This window comes from Marmota monax, unplaced genomic scaffold (assembly GCF_021218885.2).
Source record: "Marmota monax isolate L192 unplaced genomic scaffold, Marmota_monax_Labrador192_F-V1.1 WCK01_AAM20220418_F8-fsc00043, whole genome shotgun sequence".
NCBI lineage: Eukaryota > Metazoa > Chordata > Mammalia > Rodentia > Sciuridae > Marmota > Marmota monax.
The window spans coordinates 14,569,069-14,593,917 of NW_026691982.1; the positions used below are offsets into that span (position 1 = coordinate 14,569,069).

General features: G+C 37.9%; 2 protein-coding genes across 4 annotated transcripts in view; both read right to left on the bottom strand.

Moving 5' to 3' along the window:
* LOC124095283 (phospholipid-transporting ATPase IB-like) overlaps positions 1-8,252 on the bottom strand; it is a 132,812-nt gene extending 124,560 nt beyond the window's left edge. Inside the window, exons 1-2 of the mRNA XM_058580449.1 lie at positions 7,867-8,252; positions 303-430 (exon numbers count right to left, since the gene is read on the bottom strand). Of these exons, the coding sequence (XP_058436432.1) occupies positions 303-430; positions 7,867-8,137 (399 nt within the window). The 5' untranslated portion in view covers positions 8,138-8,252. The remainder of the gene's footprint in view (positions 1-302; positions 431-7,866) is intronic.
* The window catches only part of LOC131424342 (phospholipid-transporting ATPase IB-like), a 65,761-nt gene continuing 48,656 nt past the window's right edge, over positions 7,745-24,849 (bottom strand). Inside the window, exons 8-9 of one of the 3 annotated variants that reach the window (XR_009227166.1) lie at positions 8,382-8,493; positions 7,745-7,935 (exon numbers count right to left, since the gene is read on the bottom strand). Coding sequence is in view for 2 of the 3 variants with exons in the window: in XM_058580795.1 (XP_058436778.1) it covers positions 8,373-8,493; positions 18,827-18,954 (249 nt within the window). In the remaining variant the exon portion in view is untranslated. Of the gene's footprint in view, positions 7,936-8,253; positions 8,494-18,826; positions 18,955-24,849 lie in introns of those variants that run through there. The other 2 variants (XM_058580795.1, XM_058580796.1) reach the window with 2 other exon arrangements.

Here is a 24,849-nt window from a genome sequence, read left to right on the forward strand (position 1 = left end):
TGTTGAATATTTTGAATTTTATTGGATCAACTATCTTTCCATACTTGCTACTATCTCATAAACCTTTTTCAACAGTTAGAAAAAAAATGTATGAAAAAATGATGTCCTCAAGATTAACACAAAGGTCCCAGCATTACTGAGCCAGGTTGACACCAGTGCTTGTCTTTCTGTTGAAAGCGTCCCTGGCCCAGTGGCTATACTAGCCCTGTCACAAGGACTCAATGACATTAGTTCTTTGATATCAAATAAAAGCCATGGCTCAAGAGAGAATTTTTGTTTAGATTTAAGATTTTAATACTCACCCAGTTTATAAACTGGGCCTGAATGAATTTCACAGTTTCCAGAGTTAACAGCAGACTGATGGGAACAAGGTTATGGTACAAGATAATGAATACCAATATATCAAACACATGGTTGTGGGGGGTGATACCTGTGGAGAAAATCAGCAGAACTATGTCACAGCTTCAGACAATGGTTTCATTTATCCTCATTTGAATTACCACTTTATTAGAATTGTGGAATTTTTCCATGAAAATCATGATTAAAAGTGGACCCCAAAATGAATATTTTTATGAAAATTAATCAAATAGCAGCCATGCATGAGGAGTATGGGAAGCACTGAGATTCAAGATCCCCCTGCTCTCAGGGAGTTCAGGATGAGGCCTGAGGAAGAAAGCCGGGTCAGTGAAGATGGTGTGAGGAATTCCATGGTGGCACAGAAAATTGAGCATGGTGACAATGACATAAAGAAAAGGGCCAGCATCTCAGACAGGAACCTCTCAGAAAAGGAGATGAGCGGAGTTTGAAGGAGAAGGAAGTTTGCTAAAGGCAAGAGATACGAGGAAGGGAATGAGGAGGACATTGCAGCTGGAAGTAACAGTGGGTGTGAAGTCAGAGACAGACTTCACTTTAGTTAAGGAAACTAAAACATGTGCGTATAAATAGGTACCTTATATTATACTTTTTAAAATTCAACAAAAGTAGTGAAGGCCAAAAAAGAGGTAAATGGGAGGCTTTGTAAAATCTATACATATACTCATATTTCGAAGAGACGTTTGTGTGTTTGAGACAGTAATTTTCCAATAAGAAATTCAACCTAATTTCAAAGAAAGTGACTTTAAAATATTTAGAAGGTGTTCAGGGGATATGTACACACTGAATTATATATATGTTTTTCTGAAAACTTGCATCTCAATCTTATATTTTGTTTATATATCTGTGTTACATGGGGTATGGGGTATAACTGAAAAGAGATAGCCAAATCATTTTGTAGAAGTGTTACATTTTGCTGAACACAAATTCATATAATTGAATAAAATTAAATAATTATTTTAACTTGTAAGTTAAAAATCTTGTATTCTTTTTTTTTTCTTTTAGAGAAACATACTGGTAATGTAGGACAATTGGAGCAAAATCTAGATTTCTAAATTACATCAACTTGAAAGTAAGTCACATCTTTTCAAACTCTATGACCTCAAGTTTACTAACATTTCCTTATTTGCCATGATTATACTGTATATTTACCTTAGATTTGTAAATCAGTCATTTAAGAAAACTAGAGGTAGATATTTTACTATGACCATTTTATGGACAGAGAAACCAAGACAAAACTTTCAGTGTTTTGCCAAGTTTATTAATTATTGAAAATGCAGTTATAATTTTAATCCAACAAGTGTCCTCTTCTTTTGAACTAGAGTATCCTGGGCATATTGATACAGTCTGGAACCAATTCCAGGTTCTTTTTCCAAATATGCCACTCACTACATCTGTACTTTTTGGTTGCCATATGGAATCTCAGTTTCGCAGCAGTAAGTCAAGAAATTGGACTAGAACATTATAAAGTTCTATGTCAACTCAAAAATTATTTCTTATAGTTATTCAATTAATTATTGAGTCTCTGTTATAAAAAAAATGTTCTTGAAGTTAAGGGTACAATGATTCCTGTCCTCAAAAATGCATAATCTAGGGCTGAGGCTGTGGCTCACCGGTAGCACACTTGCCTGGAATGTGTGAGGCACTGGGTTCGATCCTCAGCATCACATATAAGTAAATTAAAAAAAAAAAAGTCCATTGATAACTAAAAAAAAATATTTTTAAAAAATTGCATAATCTAGAGAGAAGATGGCAGAGCAAATCTAGGCAGCAACTCTTGATCTGGCCATAGCCCAGAAAAACATGTAGTGAAAGACCAACTGATAAGAATGATGAGCAACAGAGTAAACACTCTAAAACTCAATATTGGACATCTTGAGATTTGGAGGGACTTGGAATTTGGTTACCAGAGCAGAAAATAAGGATAGAAGTCCTTGACCCAAAGAGACAAAGAAGAAAAGGAAAAGCCCATAAATTTACTTCCTTAACAAAGTTGGAAAGAAAATGAAACCAAGTCAAAATGGGACAGAAGCAGCAAAGAGTGAAGGGGATCACAGAGTGTGAGCTAAAAGTTGTGCTGGGGCAGGGCAATCATTCTGTAAAGTCCACAGCTAGCCAATCTCCCTAGAAGAAAGTAAACCAATACAGCTTCTCCTCACCTACAAATAAAACCACAGGGAAAGTTTCTGAATGGTCTTGTCACAGTAATCCATCTGGAAGTGCAGAGAGATCTTTATTAGTTGAATGCTGCCCAAACCCCTCCCCTTCACTGTGGACAAGGGAAGTGGAGTGGAACTGACCTGACAACAAATCACACCCAGGGAGTGCTAAACCCAACCCAGTGCTCCCCAACAGCCTCCACAGGAGTTGAGGCAAAGATGGGCTGACACCCTAACCCCATCACACTGATAGGTAAAATGCCAGTGATCTGCCTCAGTCGTGGTGGAAGCTTCCACGCCAGTATGTCCACAGAAAGTCCGCACCCAAAGGATCCACATTGCAGACAATTGCCAAGTGCTTGGCTATAGCCACTACAAAAAAAGTCCAAGCAGAGGGGAGTGGGCACTCAGCAAATCCAAAACTGCCAGCCATGTAGGAGTTCAGAAAAATGACGGTCAACTGTCACTCTCCCCAAGTCACAGGAAAGGTATCCCAGTGATCTCCATCATCCAAGTGGAGGCTTTTAACCCACAGGCCACCTACAGAGAGCCTTCATCCACAGGCCCCACAATTGTAGTCAGAACCCCACCCCCGTTGTGTGTTAGCTTCCATATATCAGAGAGAACATTTGACCTTTATTTTTGTGAGACTGGCTTATTTCACTTAGCATGATAGGCTCCAGATCCAACCATTTACTGGCAAAATGACATAAAGTCATTCTTATTTATGGCTGAGTAATATTCTCTAGAGTATATATACCCAGTTTTCTTTACCCACTCATCTGTTGAAAGACACCTAGTTTAGTTCCATAGCTTAGCTATTGTTACTTGAGCTGCTATAAACATTGATGTAGCTGCATCACTGTAGTATACATGTATACCTTCAGATTTATACCAAGGAGTGATACAACCAAGGTCAAATAGTGGTTTCATATTTAATTTTTTGAGGAATCTCCATTTTGCTTTCCAGAGTGGTCCCACCAATTTCAGTCCCACCCGCAATGTGTGAGTGTGCCCTTTTTTCCACATCCTCATCAACATTTATTGTTGTATTCTTGATTGTTGTCATTCAGACTGGAATCAGATGAAATCTCACTTAATTTGCATTTTCAAGTTGAACATTCTTTCATATATTTGTTGAGCATTTGTATCTCCCCTTCTGTGAAGTGTCTGTTCAGGAGAGGCACTTGGGTCTGAATTAGAACAAGATATATTCCATGCTTGTATAATTATGTCAAAATGTATTCTACTGTCTTGTATAAATAAAAAGAACCAATAAAATAAATAAATGGAACAAAAAGTGTGGGGATTTCTATGAAAAAAGAAGAGCAAACTATGGAGTAAAAAAAAGATTGAGGTGAAGGGAGAAGGAATGGGGAAAGGGGGCACAGTGGAATGAAATTGACCAAATTATGCTATGTACATTGAATATAACACAGTGGATTTCATCATTGTGTATATCTATAAAGCATTAATTAAAAAACAATAAATTGGGCTGGAGCACTCAGTGGTAGAGTGCTCAGTGGTGGAGCACTTGCCTAGCATGTGTGAGGCTCTGAGTTCGATTCTCAGCACCACATATAAATACATACATAAAATAACGGTATATCAACAACTAAACATATTTTAAAAAATAAATAACTAGGAGAAAGATCAGGAGCATAGAGGAAGGGAAACAGGAAGAGTAAAGAGGGCAGTGAAGAGAGACTACTAGGGACTAAAATAAAGCAAATTATATTCCATGCATGTTTAGCTACGTCAAAATGAACCTCACTATTGTGTATAACTATAATGTACTAATGAAAACATTTTTAAAAGACATACATAAAAATCCACAATCTAGAGTTGGGGGGCAAATAAACAATAATCATGAAACATGGAAATGGAATGAATTCTATTATGTATATTATAATAGAACCAAATAGAACTCCTAAGTAAAAAGTCTGAGAGAAGTAAGTCATGAAATGCCACAGGAGAAGATACTGCCTCATCTTGGCCTAATTGAGCAGTGTTAGGTGTTTAGGTGAAAGGGACCAGAGGTGAATTTGAGGCCCAAAGGAGCATTGGACAAAAGGCCTAGAGGTATCAACAGCCAGTTAATGTAAGGTTCCTGCAAGATACCAAAAAGCAAGCAGTACTTTGTTAATGGAGATTAGGTCCTGAGGAGGAAGTAGGAGTATATTATACCATAGGAATGGATGAGGTAATAAAGGTCCTGGTATTGGCATAATGGAGGAGGCTTAACTTGACCCTGTATGCCAGGAAGCAGGAAATATTTTTAGTAACAGCTACAGGATCTCCTTTGCAACTACTCAGCTCTGCCACTGTGACATTAAAACAGCCTCAGACAACACAAAAACAAGTAGGCATGGCTATGTCAATAAAACCACTCACAAGTACAAGCAATGGGCCATTAAGCAGTGATATGCCAATCCAGTGTAGGCAATAGAATGCCACTGAAGTAAGTGTCACGTGTGCATAACTACTTTTTATATGGACACTATAGTGACCAGGAAATAGAAACAATAAGAGTCCTCTCCTCTTTCAAGAAGTCTGCAGAGGGCTGGGGCTGTAGCTCAGTGGTAGAGTGCCTGACTTGCACATATGAGGCACTAGGTTCGATCCTCAGAACCACATAAAAATAAATAAAGATATCGTGTCCACCTACAACTAAAAAAATGTATTATGAAAACAAACAAACAAACAAAAAAAAGAAGTCTGACAGAAAAGGGAAGAGGAGGTTATTTATATGGCATACCAACCTTGACAAATTTTATAGAAACCAAAATATCAGTAACTTTTGTTCAGTTTCAACATAAACTTTTTTTTTATGTCCAAAATAAGATGATGTCATAGTTTGGATGTAGCGTGTCCACCAAAAGCCCGTATGTTAAAGGCCTAAGGGTGAACTTTTTGGTTAATGGTGGAAACATTAAAGGTGGGGGGTACTGACGGGAAGTTCTTAGGTCATTGGATACATACCTCCAAGGGGAACTGTGGGACCCCTAGTCCCCTCCATCATCTCTTTGCTCCCTGTCTCTGAATGTAAGCAGCTTTGCTCTACCATGAAATGCTACCTTAAAACAACAAAGCCAACTGGAACCACTAAAACAGTGAGCCAAAATAAACCTTTTCTCTTTACATGTTAATTATTTGGGGAATTTTATTACAGTAATGGAAAGCTGACTAATACAGATAATATTAACACTCTTGTGTTAGAGCAAATTGAAGAAGGAAATTTAAATCCAGATTGCCTTTTGAAAGTAATCTAAAATCTACAACACTGAAAAGCAAAACTGGACAGGGAACATCTGGAAATCCCCATGGCATAAGAATAAACCTGTCTCAGGTTTTGATGCTATCTACAGAGATTATAACAGTTTATTTATTCCTAAAATGCTCCCAAACAGGTCTACATAAGGGAGGTTAAAATAGTTCAAGATCCTCAAAGACAGATTATAAAAGCCAGAAAGTATATAATGCTTTACTCTGAAACATAGAAATACATTAATTTTTAAAAATGCTGAACTTTTAATGCCATATACTAGTTCATTTTAGGACTGTAGAACGAATCAGACACGCTTTTCCTATGTTCATATATGAATACATGACCAGTGTAACTCCACATCATGTACAACCACAAGAATGAGTACTCCATGTATGTATGATATGTCAAAATACATTCTACTGTCATGTATAACTAAAAAGAACAAATTTAAAAATTTTAAAAATACTTTACTTACAGCAAATTGATTTAATAAATGAATCCCCCCCCATTCAATGCCCACTGTCCTCATTTTCTCATCAATGTACATCACACACAAAACTGTATTAACCTGATGAGGTAGGTATCATTCCCAATTTCAAATGAGGGAAGCAAGGCCTAGTGAAGGAAAAGCCTCATCAAAATTCTTATAGTCACTAAGTGTTAGAGCTAAAGACTTGGACCCTTGTGTGTCTGGCTCACATTCTTGTGCTTCTTCCCTGAGTCCTGTCTCTCTCCTGTATTTTGGAATGCCATAACTATGTGTAATTGTCATAATAATTTTTAAACAATCTTAAGCCATATGTCCCATAATTGACTAATATTGACAATATATAGAGAATTCAAAAACCCAACAGCAAGAAAGCAACCCAATTAAAATATGGACAAAGGCCATAAACAGACATTTCTCAAAAGAAGACATAGGTATGTGAAAAAATCCTCAATATCACTAATGATCAGGAAAATGTAAATTAAAACCACAATGAGTTTGCATACTACATCTGGTAGAATGACTTTTATAAAAGAATAGCAAGTAGTATCAAGGAATGATAGAAAAGGGAACCCTTGTACACCATTAGGGGGTATGTAAATCAGCACAACCATTTTGGAAAATACTATGGTGTTTCCTCAAAATATTAAAACTAGAGCTATCATATGATCAAACAGTTCCTCCACTGGGTATATATTCAAAGGAAAGGAATTAATGTGTGAAAGAGATAAGGCACTCTTGCGTTTCTTGCAGTAGAGTTACAAAAGCCAGGGTACAGCATCAACCTAAGTGTCCTTCAAGCAAAGAATTGATAAAGAAAATATGAGACACACACACACACACACACTCACACACACATACACACCCCGCACAGGAGAAATACTATTTGGCCTTAAAATATAAAGCAATATTGTCATTTGTAAAAACATTGATGAAATTGAAGGCTATTGTGTTAAATGAAATAAGTCAATCACAAAAGGGCAAATACTGCAGCACTCTTATGTTTAGAATCTAAAATGTCAGTCATTGACATAGAGAGTAGAATGGTGGTTTCCAGGGTCTGGGAGATAGGGAGAATGACATAATGGAGGTCTGTGTTAAAGAGTATAAAGTTTCAGTTAAACAGGAGAAACAAGTTCTAGAGATTGATTGTACAGTGATGACTATCATTAATACTAATGCACTGTGTATTTGAAAATTGCCAAAAGAGAAGCTTTTAAATGTTTTCAGAATAAGAAAATAGTATGTGAGGTTAAGGATATAAAAGTTAGCTTAATTACATTATTCTACAATGTATACATGTCAAAAATCATATTGCACTGCATATATAAAGGCAATTATTTCTCAATTAAAAGTAAAGCTTTAAAAAATAAATAAAGATTTAAAATTTTTAAGAAGGGAACATTGTTTCTAGTACTAATTTACAATCACTTTCTCAAAAAAAAAAAATGACACCAGCCAAAATTGTTAGAATAAGTATCCTCCCTTTTAAACAAAAGCAGGGAAACAAGTCTTTAAAGTCCCTATTTTAAAAGCATAACTTCCCAAAGTGGCAGCTTCTTGAACTCTTAAACACTTACCACTAATTCCCATGTACCAAATGTTTTCCAGGTACATTTTGTTCCAAATTGTGGCTCCCACACAGCTCACTGCAGATATCACAAAGAGTAGTAGCAACAAAATGAGGATCTGCATGTTGGTTACTTTCTCAACCTGTGATCTCTTGAGAGGTGATTTGACGGAATTCTGCACAATAGCACATTTATTCATGTTCACACAGCATGCACACATGCACATATATCCAAAGAACAAAATATACACACATACACAAACACAAACATACACACACATACAGAATTGTACTGTAAAAACAAGATAATTGCAATTTGGTAATAAATATCTGGTAAGAAATAATTTTGAAAAGCTGAAGAAATATCTAAAATGAGAGGTATAATATGAACCTGCCTTTAAATTTCAGAGTAATAAAGAGGAATGAGCCTCCTGAATTCAAAAGATATATACTAAACTCCCTCACTTAATATAATCAGAAGGAAACATCCAGAATCAGAAAATTTGTCATCACAGACTATTTTACCTGCATCAATTTGGTTTCAAATCCAGTGTAAATGACTACACCAATGATCCACTGTGTATTTTTCAGCTGTGTACCTCTCAGCAACATCTGGTCAGGACCAACTGAAATAGGACTAAAAATAAGAAAGAACATTTATAAAGTACCAAAGAAGTCCTTTTCTCACAGTGTGATAAAAAAGCATAGGCCTTGTTATGGTTTGGATAGAAGGTGTTCCCCCAAAGCTCCTATGTTAATGCAGGAATGTTCAGAGGTGAAATTATTGGATCGTGAGAATTGTAGCCTGATACATCTGAGTTTGAATAGACTGGGTAGTAACTGTTGTTGGGTGGGGTATGGTTGGATGTAGGTATTCTGACCATGGAAATAGACAGGGGAGCATTCCCCCAGTGAGCAAACTCCCAGGGGGTAACTGGAGCCCTGATTCCCAGGATTGGAATGCCCAGCCTCCTCCCTGTGAGGTAATAAGACAATTATGCAGGCACTACCTGGTTTCCTTAACCATGTCCTTGGAGAGAAGGGGCTCTGTGTTTGTATTAACCTGGACCTTATCTCAGTTAGCTGGCACTCGGGTTAAAGAAACACTAATTAGAACATAGTCATGGTAACAGGAGGTATGTGTTCTTTGAGTTCACTTCTGCACTTCTTCTTCACCACTTCACTCCTCTCTGCTCCTCCTGTCTGTCTGCTGTGTCTGTCTGTTCTTTTGTGCTCCTCCTCACAGGTTTTCTCCACAGGTGATCCTTTACAGTTGGAGAAGGTGGGTCACTGAAGGTGTACCCCAAAAGGGCTCATCTTCCCTGTGGTCTCTCTCTCTCTCTCTCTCTCTCTCTCTCTCTCTCTCTCTCTCTCTCTCTCTCTCTCTCCCCCCTTCCTGACCATGCCATGAACTGAGATGCTTTCCTGCCCTAGAACCTCACCCTGTGATGCACAGCTTCACCTTAGGCCCCAAGCAATGGAGTTGGCCATATTTGAACTGAGGCCTTTGAAACCATAAACCCCCAACAAACTTTCCTTCCTCTAAATTGTTCTTGACTGATATCTGGCTTCAGTGACACAGAATTTAAAACCAGCCTCCACCTTACATATATTTCTTTTTGGCAACTTCAACTCTGGAAGCAAATGACAATAAAATAGATGTTTCTTTATATAGTCACCTATTTCTAAAAGAGCATGAAAATAATTTTTCTTTGGTGTCTACCGCTCACCATTCCAAAGTCATGATGATCATAAATTTTAGATAGAGACTATCTCTTATGCCTAGAGTGCTTATAAAATTTGGAAAAATAACAGACCCAGAACAGCTAAAGCAATTCTAAGCAGGAAGAATGAAACAGGTGGTATCACTATACTAGACCTTAAACTATACTACAGAGAAATAGTAACAAAAAGAGCAAGGTACTGGCACCAAAACAGGTTGGTAGACCAATGGTACAGAATAGAGGACACAGAGACTAACCCACAAAATTACAACTATCTTATAGTAGACAAAGGTGCTGAAGCATGCACTGGAGAAAGAATAGCATCTTCAACAAATGGTACTGCGGAAACCTGGAAATCCATATGCAACAAAATGAAACTGAATCCCCATTTCTCACCATGCACAAAAGTTAACTCAAAATGGGTCAAGGACCTAGGAATTAAACCAGAGACTCTTCATCTAATAGAAGAAAAAGTAGGCCCTAATCTTCATCATGTGGGGTTAGGCCCCAACTTCCTTAATAAGACTCCTATAGCGCAAGAATTAAAAGCAAGCATCAACTAATGGGATGGATGCAAACTAAAAAGTTTCTTCTCAGCAAAAGAAATAATCTGTGAGGTGAACAGAGAGCCTACATCCTGGGAACAAATTTTTACCCCTCACACATCAGACTGAGCTCTAATATCTAGGGTATATAAAGAGCTCAACAAGATAAGCACCAAAAAAAGCAAATAATCCAATCAATAAATGGGCCTGAGACCTGAACAGACACTTCTCAGAAGAGGATATACAATCATTCAACAAATACACGAAAAAATACTCATCATCTCTAGCAATCAGAGAAATACAAATCAAAACTACTCTAAGATATCATCTCACCCAAGTAAGAATGGCAGCCATTATGAAGACAAACAACAACAGGAATTGGCAAGGATGTGGGGAAAAAAGGTACACTCATACATTGCTGGTGGGAGTGCAAATTAGTGCGGCCAATTTGGAAAGCAGTATGGAGATTCCTTACTGATAAGCTGGGAATGGAACCACTATTTGACCCAGCTATTCCTCTTCTTGCACTATACCCAAGGGACCTAAAAACAGCATACTACAGTGACACAGCCACATCAATGTTTATAGCAGCACAATTCACAATAGCTAAACTGTGGAGCCAGCCTAGATGTCCTTCAGTGGATGAATGGATAAAAAAAAATGTGGCATTTATACACAATGGAATATTACTCTGCACTAAAAATGAATAAGATCATGGCATTTGCGGGGAAATGAATGGCATTAGAGAAGATTATGCTAAGTGAAGTTAGCCAATCCCAAAAAAATGCTGAATGTTTTCTCTGATATGGGGGGGGGGTGACTCAAAGTGGGGTAGGGAGGGAGAGCATGGGTGAAAATTACCTCTAGATAGGGAATAGGGGTGGGAAGGAAAGGGAGGGAGAAGGGGATAGTGGAAAAAGACGATCATCATTATACAAAATTCATGTATGAAGATGTGAATTTGATGTCAACATATCATATATACAAACAGAGATTTGATAAATTGTGGTATAAAGGTGTATTAAGAATTGTAGGGCTCAGGGCTGCGGAGCCCGCGGAGGCTGCTTCTTGGACCCTGCTACTATCAGAGCATACACCAAACACTAAGCGGCCGAATTCCGGCTCCCGGAACTGAGCCCGCGGGGGCTGCTTCTTGGAGCCTACACTTATAGGAGCTTACACCGAGCACGGAGCGGCCGAGTTCCGGCTCCCGGAACTTCCCTGGACCGGGGCTAGGAGCCCGCGGAAACTGTGTCTCGGTCCGGGTCCTGCTGAGGGCAGGTCAGGACTCACCCATTGCTTGGGTTGCCCGGCAAGGGGAACGAAATGCTGCCATTCGCATAGGATACCAACATGGCAGAGATCTGATGTCAGCAGAAAGCGGTGGAGGAGAGATCTTCATCAATACCAGCGGTGACATAAGCAGTTGGTCTCCTGGTAAGGGGGGTGAGGCTCAGTCACCCGAGTCTCCTCAATTTGTCCTCGAGCCGGAGGGAAGGAGCCGGGCCGCCGCCAGCCCCCGGAGCAGGCCCAGCGGCTCGCCAGCGTGGTGACCGCGTGACCCCAATTGGAGAGGGGGCGGAGCGGAGCCGCCACCCACACCCGCCAGGTGGGCAGACCCACGACCCAGTAGTACATGGGCGTGGTAGGAGGGGCAGGGCAGAGCCGCCCTTCGCGCTTGCAAGGTAAACAGACCTGTGACAGCCTGGCGGGTCAGGCCCAGTGGCCTGCCAGTGTGGTACACACGTCACCCCAACTCGAGTAGGGGCAGAGCAGATCCTTATCCCACGCCCGGATCAGGCCCTGCCGGTGTGGTGGTCACGTGACCCCAATTGGAGTGGGGGTGGAGCGGAACCGCCACCCGTGCCCGCAGGGTGAGCAGACCAGTGATCAACCTGCAGATCAGGCCCAGGGGTCCGCAGGCATGGTAGGAGGGGCAGGGAAGATCCCCCGCCCGCGCCTTCAAGGTAGGCAGACCTACAACAGACCGGCGGATCAGGCCCAGGAGCCTGCCGGCGGGGTACAAACACCACCCTAATTGGAGTAGTGACAGAGCAGAGTCGCCTCCCTTGCCAGGAACAGACCCAGCATCCTGCAGGCGGGGTAGTCACGACACCCCAATTGGAGTAGGGGCAAAGCAGAGCCTCCACTCGTGCCCGAAAGGTGGGCAGATCTGCGACCGACCAGCAGGACAGGCCCAGTGGCCTGCTGGTACGACAGACACGTCACCCCAATTGGAGTAGGGGCAGAACAGAGCCGCCACCAGCTCCCAGAACAGGCCCAGTGACCTGCCGGCGTGGTAGCCACGACACCCCAATTGGAATAAGGAGAGAGCAGAGCCGCCGCCCGCACCTGCAGGAAAGATACGCAAGCAGTATGAAAAGACAAGGAAAGAAAGGACCACAAGCAATGCAGGTCAACGCAACTTTAGAAGAGGTAACAGCTGCAGCAGATGGAATGTCAGATAAAGAATTCAGGATATACATGCTTCAGATGATCTGGAGTATCAAGGAAGACATTAAACAGCAAAATCAGACAATGAAAGATCACTTCGACAACGAATTACGCAAACAAATCCAGGAAGCAAAGGATCAACTATACAGGGAGATAGAGGTTATAAAAAACAAGCAATCAGAAATCCTAGAAATGCAGGAAGCAATAAACCAACTTAAAAACTCAATGGAGAATACTACCAACAGAGTAGAACACTTAGAAGATAGAACATCAGACAATGAAGACAAAGTATTTCAACTGGAAAAGAACATAGACAGCTCAGCAAGACTGTTAAGAAACCATGAGCAGAACATCCAAGAAATATGGGATAACATTAAGAGACCAAACTTAAGAGTCATTGGGATACAGGAAGGTACAGAGCTCCAAACCAAAGGAATGAGCAGTCTATTCCATGAAATAATACAAGAAAACTTCCCAGACTTGAAGAATGAGACAGAATCCCAAATCCTAGAAGCCTACAGGACGCCGAATGTGCAAAATCATAAGAGATCCACACCTAGACACATTATAATGAAGATGCCCAACATACAGAATAAGGAGAGAATTTTAAAAGCTACAAGAGAAAGGAAGCAGATTACATTTAGGGGCAAGCCAATCAGGATAACAGCTGATCTTTCAACACAGACTCTGAAAGCGAGAAGATCCTGGAATAACATATTTCAAACACTGAAAGATAATGGGTTCCAACCAAGAATTGTGTATCCAGCGAAATTAAGCTTCAGGATGGAGAATGAAATTAAAACCTTCCACGATAAACAAAAGTTTAAAGAATTCGCAGCTAGAAAACCATCTCTTCAAAACATCCTAGCCAAAGTATTACAGGAAGAGGAAATGGAAAATAACAATGAAAACCAACAGTGGGAGGTAGGACAGTAAAGGGGGGGGGGAAACAATCAAAGAGGAAAACAAACAATGTTTAGTAACAGAAATAAACAAATATGGCTGGAAGAACAACCCATATCTCAATAATAACCCTAAATGTTAATGGCTTAAACTCACCAATCAAGAGACACAGGCTAGTAGAATGGATCACAAAACAAGACCCAACAATATGCTGCCTACAGGAGACGCATTTGATAGGAAAAGACATACATAGGCTGAAGGTGAAAGGTTGGGAAAAATCATATCACTCATATGGACTTCGGAAACAAGCAGGCGTGTCCATACTCATATCAAATAAAATAGATTTCAAGCCAAAGTTAATCAAAAGAGATAAAGAGGGACACTACATACTGCTTAAGGGAACCATACACCAACAAGACATAACAATCATAAATATTTATGCCCCAAACAATGGTGCAGCTATGTTCGTCAAACAAACTCTTCTCAAGTTCAAGAGTCTAATAGACCACCACACCATAATCATGGGAGACTTCAACACACCTCTCTCGCCACTGGACAGATCTTCCAAACAAAAGTTGAATAAGGAAACTATAGAACTCAATAACACTATTAATAACCTAGACCTAATTGACATATATAGAGTATACCACCCAACATCAAGCAGTTACACTTTTTTCTCAGCAGCACATGGATCCTTCTCAAAAATAGATCATATATTATGTCACAGGGCAACTCTTAGACAATATAAAGGAGTAGAGATATTACCATGCATCTTATCTGATCATAATGGAATGAAACTGAAAATCAACGATAAAAGAAGGAAGGAAAAAGCATACATCAATTGGAGAATGAACAATAGGTTACTGAATGATCAATGGGTTATAGAAGACATCAAGGAGGAAATTAAAAAATTCTTAGAGATAAATGAAAACACAGACACAACATATCGGAATCTATGGGACACATTGAAAGCAGTTCTAAGAGGAAAATTCATTGCTTGGAGTTCATTCCTTAAAAAAAGAAAAAACCAACAAATAAATGATCTCATACTTCATCTCAAAATCCTTGAAAAAGAAGAGCAAAACAACAGCAAAAGAAGTAGAAGGCAAGAAATAATTAAAATCAGAGCTGAAATTAATGAAATCGAAACAAAAGAAACAATTGAAAAAATTGACAAAACTAAAAGTTGGTTCTTTGAAAAAATAAACAAAATCGACAGACCCTTAGCGATGCTAGTGAAGAGAAGAAGAGAGAGAACTCAAATTACTAGCATACGGGATGAAAAAGGCAATATCACAACAGACACTTCAGAAATACAGAAGATAATCAAAAACTATTTTGAATCCTTATACTCCAATAAATTAGAAGATAGTGAAGGCATAGATAAATTTCTTAAGTCATATGATCTGCCCAGATTGAGTCAGGAGGATATAGAAAACCTAAACAGACCAATATCAATTGAGGAGATAGAAGAAACCATCAAAAGACTACCAACTAAGAAAAGCCCAGGTCCCGATGGGTATACAGCAGAATTTTACAAAACCTTTAAAGAAGAACTAATACCAATACTTTTCAAGCTACTTCAGGAAATAGAAAAGGAGGGAGAACTTCCAAATTCATTCTATGAGGCCAACATCACCCTGATACCTAAACCAGACAAAGACACTTCAAAGAAAGAAAACTACAGACCAATATCTCTAATGAACCTAGATGCAAAAATCCTCAATAAAATTCTGGCGAATCGGATACAAAAACATATAAAAAAAATTGTACACCATGATCAAGTAGGATTCATCCCTGGGATGCAAGGCTGGTTCAATATACGGAAATCAATAAATGTTATTCACCACATCAATAGACTTAAAAATAAGAACCATATGATCATCTCGATAGATGCGGAAAAAGCATTCGACAAAGTACAGCATCCCTTTATGTTCAAAACTCTAGAAAAACTAGGGATAACAGGAACATACCTCAATATTGTAAAAGCAATCTATGCTAAGCCTCAGGCTAGCATTATTCTGAATGGAGAAAAACTGAAGGCATTCCCTCTAAAATCTGGAACAAGACAGGGATGCCCTCTCTCTCCACTTCTGTTCAACATAGTTCTCGAAACACTGGCCAGAGCAATTAGACAGACGAAAGAAATTAAAGGCATAAAAATAGGAAAAGAAGAAATTAAATTATCACTATTTGCAGATGATATGATTCTATATCTAGCAGACCCAAAAGGCTCTACAAAGAAACTATTAGAGCTAATAAATGAATTCAGCAAAGTGGCAGGATTTAAAATCAACACGCATAAATCAAAGGCATTCCTGTATATCAGCGACAAATCCTCTGAAATGGAAATGAGGACAACCACTCCATTCAAAATATCTTCAAAAAAATAAAATACTTGGGAATCAACCTAACAAAAGAGGTGAAAGACTTATACAATGAAAACTACAGAACCCTAAAGAGAGAAATAGAAGAAGATCTTAGAAGATGGAAAAATATACCCTGTTCATGGATAGGCAGAACTAACATCATCAAAATGGCGATATTACCAAAAGTTCTCTATAGGTTTAATGCAATGCCAATCAAAATCCCAATGGCATTTCTTGTAGAAATAGAGAAAGCAATCATGAAATTCATATGGAAAAATAAAAGACCCAGAATAACAAAAACAATGCTAAGCAAGAAGTGTGAATCAGGCGGTATAGCGATACCAGACTTCAAACTATACTACAGAGCAATAGTAACAAAAACAGCATGGTACTGGTACCAAAACAGGCGGGTGGACCAATGGTACAGAATAGAGGACACAGAAACCAATCCACAAAACTACAACTACCTTATATTTGATAAAGGGGCTAAAAGCATGCAATGGAGGAAGGATAGCATCTTCAACAAATGGTGCTGGGAAAACTGGAAATCCATATGCAACAAAATGAAACTGAATCCCTTTCTCTCGCCATGCACAAAAGTGAATTCAAAATGGATCAAGGAACTTGATATCAAATCAGAGACGCGCCGTCTGATAGAAGAAAAAGTTGGCTACGATCTACAGTCGGTGGGGTCGGGCTCCAAATTCCTCAATAGGACACCCATAGCACAAAAGTTAATAACTAGAATCAACAAATGGGACTTACTCAAACTAAGAAGTTTTTTCTCAGCAAAAGAAACAATAAGAGAGGTAAATAGGGAGCCTACATCCTGGGAACAAATCTTTACTCCTCACACTTCAGATAGAGCCCTAATATCCAGAGTATACAAAGAACTCAAAAAATTAGACAATAAGAGAACAAACAACCCAATCAACAAATGGGCCAAGGACCTGAACAGACACTTCACAGAGGAGGACATACAGTCAATCAACAAGTACATGAAAAAATGCTCAACATCTCTAGCTGTCAGAGAAATGCAAATCAAAACCACCCTAAGATACCATCTCACTCCAGTAAGATTGGCAGCCATTAGGAAGTCAAACAACAACAAGTGCTGGCGAGGATGTGGGGAAAAGGGTACACTTGTACATTGCTGGTGGGACTGCAGATTGGTGCAGCCAATTTGGAAAGCAGTATGGAGATTTCTTGGAAAGCTGGGAATGGAGCCACCATTTGACCCAGCTATTCCCCTTCTTGGTCTATTCCCTAAAGACCTAAAAAGAGCATGCTACAGGGACACTGCTACATCGATGTTCATAGCAGCACAGTTCACAATAGCAAGACTGTGGAACCAACCTAGATGCCCTTCAATAGACGAATGGATAAAAAAAATGTGGCATTTATACACAATGGAGTATTACTCTGCATTAAAAAATGACAAAATCATAGAATTTACAGGGAAATGGATGGCATTAGAGCAGATTATGCTAAGTGAAGCTAGCCAATCCCTAAAAAACAAATGCCAAATGTCTTCTTTGATACAAGGAAAGTAACTAAGAACAGAGTAGGGACGAAGAACAGGAGAAGAAGATTAACATTTAACAGGGATGAGAGGTGGGAGGGAAAGGGAGAGAGAAGGTAAATTGCATGGTAATGGAAGGAGACCCTCAGGGTTATACAGTGGAGGGGGTAGAGAGAGAGGAGGGGAGGGGAGGGGAGAGGTGGGGAGGGGGGAGGGTGGATGATGGGAAAGGCAGCGGAGCACAACAGACACTAGTATGGCAATTTGTAAATCAATGGATGTGTAACTGATGTGAATCTGCAATCTGTGTATGGGGTGAAGGTGGGAGTTCATAACCCACTAGAATCAAAGTGTGGAATATGATATGTCAAGAAATTTGTAATGTTTTGAACAACCCACAATAAAAAATTAAAAAAAAAAAAAAAAAAAAAAAAAGAATTGTAATGCAAAAAAATTATGAATGTAATGTACTCCACTATTGTCATGCAAGAAATAATAAAAAAAAAATCAGCTTTAAAAAAAAATTGTCCGAGAAAGTTTTGTAGACCAATGCCTGTGTATCAATTTAGTAACCTATAGAAGGGATTGCATGGGGTAATTCAGAGCACAGAAAACAGGTTCAGCCTGCTATATTTACTTGTTCTCCTTACCTCCGGCACTAGATTGACCCGCCATATAAAATATGTTCCTAAAAAGTCTACAAAGTGCATAGGCCTGGAGCAACAGTAAAGAAGACCTCTCCGTTATGATCAAACCAAGTCCATTTGGCTTATCCTTGGTCACTTTCAAAACCTTGTTCTTATCACTGATTTACTCCATGTGATAATGCTCAGTGCTTATAGTCAAAGATAACTTGGAGTTGATTTCTCTATCCATAGCATTTATTGGTTGCTATTGTTTAAATATGAATAATGTTCCCCAAATGACCACGTGTTAAAGCCTTGATCCTCAGGGTGGTGCTATTGGGAGATGTTGGAACCTATAGAAAGTGGGGGTTGGTGGAAAGTCTTTAAGTCACTGGAGGTTTATGGAAGCAATAGTGGAAACTTAACTCTTCCTAACTTTGTTCTCTGTTTCCTGGCTCATGACATAAGCAATTTTCTCTGCCATTCACTCCCTCCATGATATGTCACCCTTGCCAGAGACCAAAAGTCTACCCAATCTTGGGCTAGAACTATGAGCCATAATAAACTTTTTCTTTTTTACAAGTTAATTATTTCAGGTATTTTATTACAGTAACATGAAATTGACTAACACAGGTATCCTGATTAAGAAAATGCTGTATCGTTTCCTTATTTTCAATATTTTCACAGGAGCTTCAGGGTATTTCAAAGTCCAGGAAAATGTAAATAATTATAATGCTTTCAAATGTTATTAGTGGACAGAACAGAAACTGCAACAAACTGTGCTCCAGAAGAGGGAGAAAAAATACTTGAGAAGAGAAAAATGATACCTTTTACCCCTTAAATACAAGGTTCCAACAAAGTTATTAAACTGATGATCAGGTTCTTCACATTCAATTTTTCCATCTAGGTTTACCAATTGTCCTTCCTTTATTATTCCAGCAACTTCTAATGATGCCTATTTTTAAAAAACAGAATGAGAAAAATAAAAATAAAAGTTTTATATACTGGCAAAGCTTCAAGTCTCCAATAGTTAGTAAAAGATGATGATGAAAGTCAACTAAGAATGTTAAAATACCCAACCAAATTTTAATATAGACTTTTCTAGAAGACTTTGACAAAGTGAAATTTTACAAATAATTTTAATAAAATTGAAATGGGTGGAAAGTCAAATTTTATTCTCTACTGAAAACTTCACTTTTTAAAGTTCAACCATCATAATCTAACACCATATAATGTCTGATACATTTATGTATGTAGCTGATGATGCTTGTTATGGTTTAAATATGAGTTGTCTCCCCAAAACACACATGTGAAACAACATAAGAATTTTCAGAGGTGAAATGATCAGATTATGAGAGTTATAACCTAATCAGTGAATTAATCCACTGATGTTAATTAACAGGGCAATAACAATAGGTAGGGTGTGGCTAAGGAAGTAGGTCACTGGGAGTGTGTGCCTTGGGGTTTATGTTTTGTCCTTTGTGAGAAGACTTCTTTCTGCTTCCTGGTTGCCTGTCCTGAGCTGTTTTTTCTCCGCCCCACCCTTCCTCCATGATGTTTTGCCTTACCTTGGGCCTGGAACTATGGAGTTGGTTGACCATAAACTGAAACTCTTGAAACCTTGAGCCAACATAAACTATTCCTCTTCTAAATGGTTCTTGTTAGGTCTTTTGATCATCAAAAAGCTAACTAAAACAATGCTAAATTATGGATCATATTTTGAATAACAAGAATATAGAACAGGGGTTCAAAACTTTTGTATGCATCAGATTCATCCTATGACATCTGATGAAAATAAAGTTTGCTGAATTCATCCCCAGAGTATTTTTATTTAGTGGGTCTAAGGTTGAGTGGCACAATTTGGATTTCTAACAGATCCTAGAGGATGATGATACTTCTGGTCCCGAGTTAGGACTTGGAGAATCATTGAACTTTATCCCCAAAAGATCTCAACCTTCCATAGAGAAAAGAATAAAATCAACATCAAGAGATAGAATCAACTCAATAAAATCCTGGCGAATCGAATACAAAAGCATATCAAAAAAATTGTGCATCATGATCAAGTAGGATTCATCCCTGGGATGCAAGGCTGGTTCAATATACGGAAATCAATAAATGTAATCCACCACATCAATAGACTTAAAGACAAGAACCATATGATCATCTCGATAGATGCAGAAAAAGCATTCGACAAAGTACAGCATCCCTTTATGTTCAAAACACTAGAAAAACTAGGGATAACAGGAACTTACCTCAACATGGTAAAAGCTATATATGCTAAACCTCAGGCTAGCATCATCCTAAATGGAGAAAAACTGAAGGCATTCCCTTTAAATCTGGAACAAGACAGGGATGCCCTCTATCACCACTTCTATTCAATTTGGTTCTTGAAATACTAGCCAGAGCAATTAGACAGACAAAAGAAATTAAAGGCATAAAAATAGGAAAAGAAGAATTTAAATTATCACTATTTGCGGATGACATGATAATATATTTAACATACCCAAAAGGGTCTACAAAGAAACTGCTAGAGTTAATAAATGAATTCAGCAAAGTGGCAGGATATAAAATCAACACGCATAAATCAAAGGCATTCCTGTATATCAGCAACAAAACTTCTGAAATGGAAATGAGGAAAACCACTCCATTCACAATATCCTCAAAGAAAATAAGATACTTGGGAATCAACCTAACAAAAGAGGTGAAAGATTTATACAATGAAAACTACAGAACCCTAAAGAGAGAGATAGAAGAAGATCTTAGAAGATGGAAAAATGTACCCTGTTCATGGATAGGCAGAACTAACATCATCAAAATGGCGATATTACCCAAAGTTCTCTACAGGTTTAATGCGATGCCAATCAAAATCCCAACGGCATTTCTTGTAGAAAATAGATAAAGCAATCATGAAATTCATATGGAAAAACAAAAGACCCAGAATAGCAAAAGCAATTCTAAGCAGGAAGTGTGAATCTGGAGGTATAGCGATACCAGAGTTCAAACTGTACTACAAAGCAATAGTAACAAAAACAGCGTGGTACTGGTACCAAAACAGGAAGGTGGACCAATGGTACAGAATAGAGGACACAGAAACCAATCCACAAAAGTACAACTTTCTTATATTTGATAAAGGGGCTAAAAGCATGCAATGGAGGAAGGATAGCATCTTCAACAAATGGTGCTGGGAAAATTGGAAATCCATATGCAACAAAATGAAACTGAATCCCTTTCTCTCGCCATGCACAAAAGTTAACTCAAAATGGATCAAGGAGCTTGATATCAAATCAGAGACACTGCGTCTGATAGAAGAAAAAGTGGGCTACGATCTACATACTGTGGGGTCGGGCTCCAAATTCCTTAATAGGACACCCATAGCCCAAGAGTTAATAACAAGAATAAACAAATGGGACTTACTTAAACTAAAAAGTTTTTTCTCAGCAAGAGAAACAATAAGAGAGGTAAATAGAGAGCCTACATCCTGGGAACAAATATTTACCCCTCACACTTCAGATAGAGCCCTAATATCCAGAATATACAAAGAACTCAAAAAATTAAACAATAAGATAACAAATAACCCAATCAACAAATGGGCCAAGGACCTGAACAGACACTTCACAGAGGAGGACATACAATCAATCAATAAGTACATAAAAAAATGCTCACCATCTCTAGCAGTCAGATAAATGCAAATCAAAACCACCCTAAGATACCTTCTCACTCCAGTAAGATTGGCAGCCATTATGAAGTCAAACAACAATAAGTGTTGGCGAGGATGTGGGCAAAAGGGTACACTTGTACATTGCTGGTGGGACTGCAAATTGGTGCAGCCAATTTGGAAAGCAGTATGGAGATTCCTGGAAAAGCTTGGAATGGATCCACCATTTGACCCAGCTATCGCCCTTCTCGGACTATTCCCTGAGGATCTTAAAAGAGCGTACTATAGGGATACTGCCACATCAATGATCATAGCGGCACAATTCACAATAGCTATACTGTGGAACCAACCCAGATGCCCTTCAATAGATGAATGGATAAAAAAAAATGTGGCATCTATACACAATGGAGTATTACGCAGCACTAAAAAATGACAAAATCATAGAATTTGCAGGGAAATGGATGGCATTAGAACAGATTATGCTAAGCGAAGCTAGCCAATCCTTAAAAAACAAATGCCAAATGTCTTCTTTGATATAAAGAGAGCAACTAAGAACAGAACAGGGAGGAAGAGCATGAGGAAAAGATTAACATTAAACAGAGACGAGTGGGGGGAGAGAAAGGGAGAGAGAAGGGAAAGCATATGGAAATGGTAGGAGACCCTCAATGTTACACAAAATTACATATAAGAGGTTGTGAGGGGAAAGGGGGGGGGGACAAGGGAGAGAATTAAACAACAGCAGATGAGGTTGAGAGGGAAGGGGAGGGGGGATAGTAGGGGATAGGAAAGGCAGCAGAATACAACAGTCACTAATATGGCATTATGTAAAAATTGTGAATGTGTAACTGATGTGATTCTGCAATTTGTATTTGGGGTAAAAATGGGAGTTCATAACTCACTTGAATCAAATGTATGAAAGATGATATGTCATGAGCTTTGTAATGTTTTGAACAACCAATAAAAAAAAAGAAGAAGGAAAAAAAAGAGAGAGAATCAAACTGTCATCCATCTTGTCAACAGAATTGAAAGATACAAGAAGACAGCTGATAAATTAACTATTCAAAATGAAAGACTTTTAATTCTAAATGTTATAATTTTCCAAATGTCAAACAAATGTAAAATGTAATACAAATATTTTGAGGCATATACACATGATATAAACCCACATTGAAATATTTTGGGATGAATTTCTGTTTATCAGGAGATACCTTAAAGAATGTTTCAGAACAAGTTAACAACTAGAAGAAGACATATGTAATATGTATAATTGACAAAGAATAAATATGAAAAATAAAGAAATTCTATAAATATCCCAATAGAAAAAGGAACAAAAACATTAACAAACAGTTCCCAGAAGCGAAAAACATGTACTTCCTGAAAATTCAAAAACAGATTCTCAAGCATACAATTAATGAATTATATAAGAAAGGGTTATCATCCCATTGATAGATCCTAAAAAATTAGTAAAAACTTTAACATGGATTGTAGAAAAAGTTTCTTAGTAATCTTCGAGTTAAAGCATCTTCCCCATGATGGTAGAGGATATCTACCAAAGCATGAAAGCAACTACCATGCATGACTATGAAATGATAGAATTTCATTAGTCAGAAGAAATAAGAAGTCACCAGTATTAACATGAAATTTATTTTTAATTGTCTGGACTTTTAGGCAATGAAATGAAATGGGGGGGAAAGTGATGAGGAATTTTTATTGGAAAGGAAATGTCAAAAATGACTCCACATTTTTTTAAAAAAGGAAGTAGTAAAAGAATTTACAAGGTGGTAAATTTTATGTTAAATTTCTAGAAAGCATTAAAACCTCAAACTCTATTCTAATACTCTCCTTTCTACTGTGTAAATACGTAAAACTGATGAAAAAAATGATCACCCTACTTTTAGAAAAATAATTGACTATTAGAAAAGCCTACACATTAAATTTTAAGATCATAAAAATATGAGAGTTTAATAAGTTGATGGTAAGATCAATATGCAAAAATAAGTATCAATGTGTCACAATTAGTTTAACCATTCACATATAAGAGAACATGTGGCTATTGCAGATAAAACTGCTATAAATGTTTGTACATAGCTTTTTTCGTGGATGTGAGCTTTCATTTCCCTGGGATAAATCCCCGGAAGTGCAATTGCTGAGTCATATGCTAGGTACATTTCTAACTCCATATCAAACTTAGAAATTGTTTCCCAAAGTAGCTGTACCATTATATATTCCCCTACCAGCAATGAATGAATGGTATAGTTTTATGCATCCTCACCAGTGTTTAACATCACAACTATTTTTTTATTTTGGTTGTTCTGATGGGTATTTCACTGTTTCACTGTTGTTTTAATTGTATTTTCTTAAAGACTAGCTAATGTTATAGAAAATATTTTCATGGACTTATTTGCCATTTGTATATCCTGTTTAGTTAAATGTCTCCTCATGTCTTTCACCTAGTTTCTATATGCTTTGATTTTTGTTCGATTTTGAGATTATTTACATATTGTAGATAACAATAATTTGTCAGATATGTGGTTTGCAAATATTTTTTCCAAGTCCGTAGCTTGTTTTTGTTTTAAAGAAAAAATGTATATGTATGTATTCTCTTGATTTCTCTTAACATATATATATAGTCTTTTTATTAGAGCATTATAGTTACACATAGTATTGGGGTTCATTTTGACAAAATCATATATACATGGAGTTTGATTTACTCCATTTCAGGACTGATTCCCTTCCCTTATTCCTCCCCTCATCCCTTTCCCTATTCTCCTTCCTCTCTACTCTATGGATCTGCCTTTTATTTGTTTATTTATTTATTTATTATTGGTGCTTTCTACATGCACATAAAAATGAAATTCCCCTGTGATATATTTATATATGTACATATGTGATTTTGTTAAATTCATTTCACTTTTCCTCCCCTTTCCCTTCCTTCCTCTCTCCCTCTTAATTGCCTTCTCATACTCCACTGATCTTCCCTATATCTTTATGATATCTAATAAAGATACCCTCTTTCTCTTATTTTTCTCTAGCTTTTACATGTGAGAGAATGGAATTTTTGAGTCTGTCTTATTTCACTTAGCATGATACAATTTCATTATTCTTTGTGGAGAAGTAAAACTCATTGTGTATATATATATACCTATTTTCTTTATTCATCTATATATTAATAGGCATCTGGGCTGTTTTCATAAC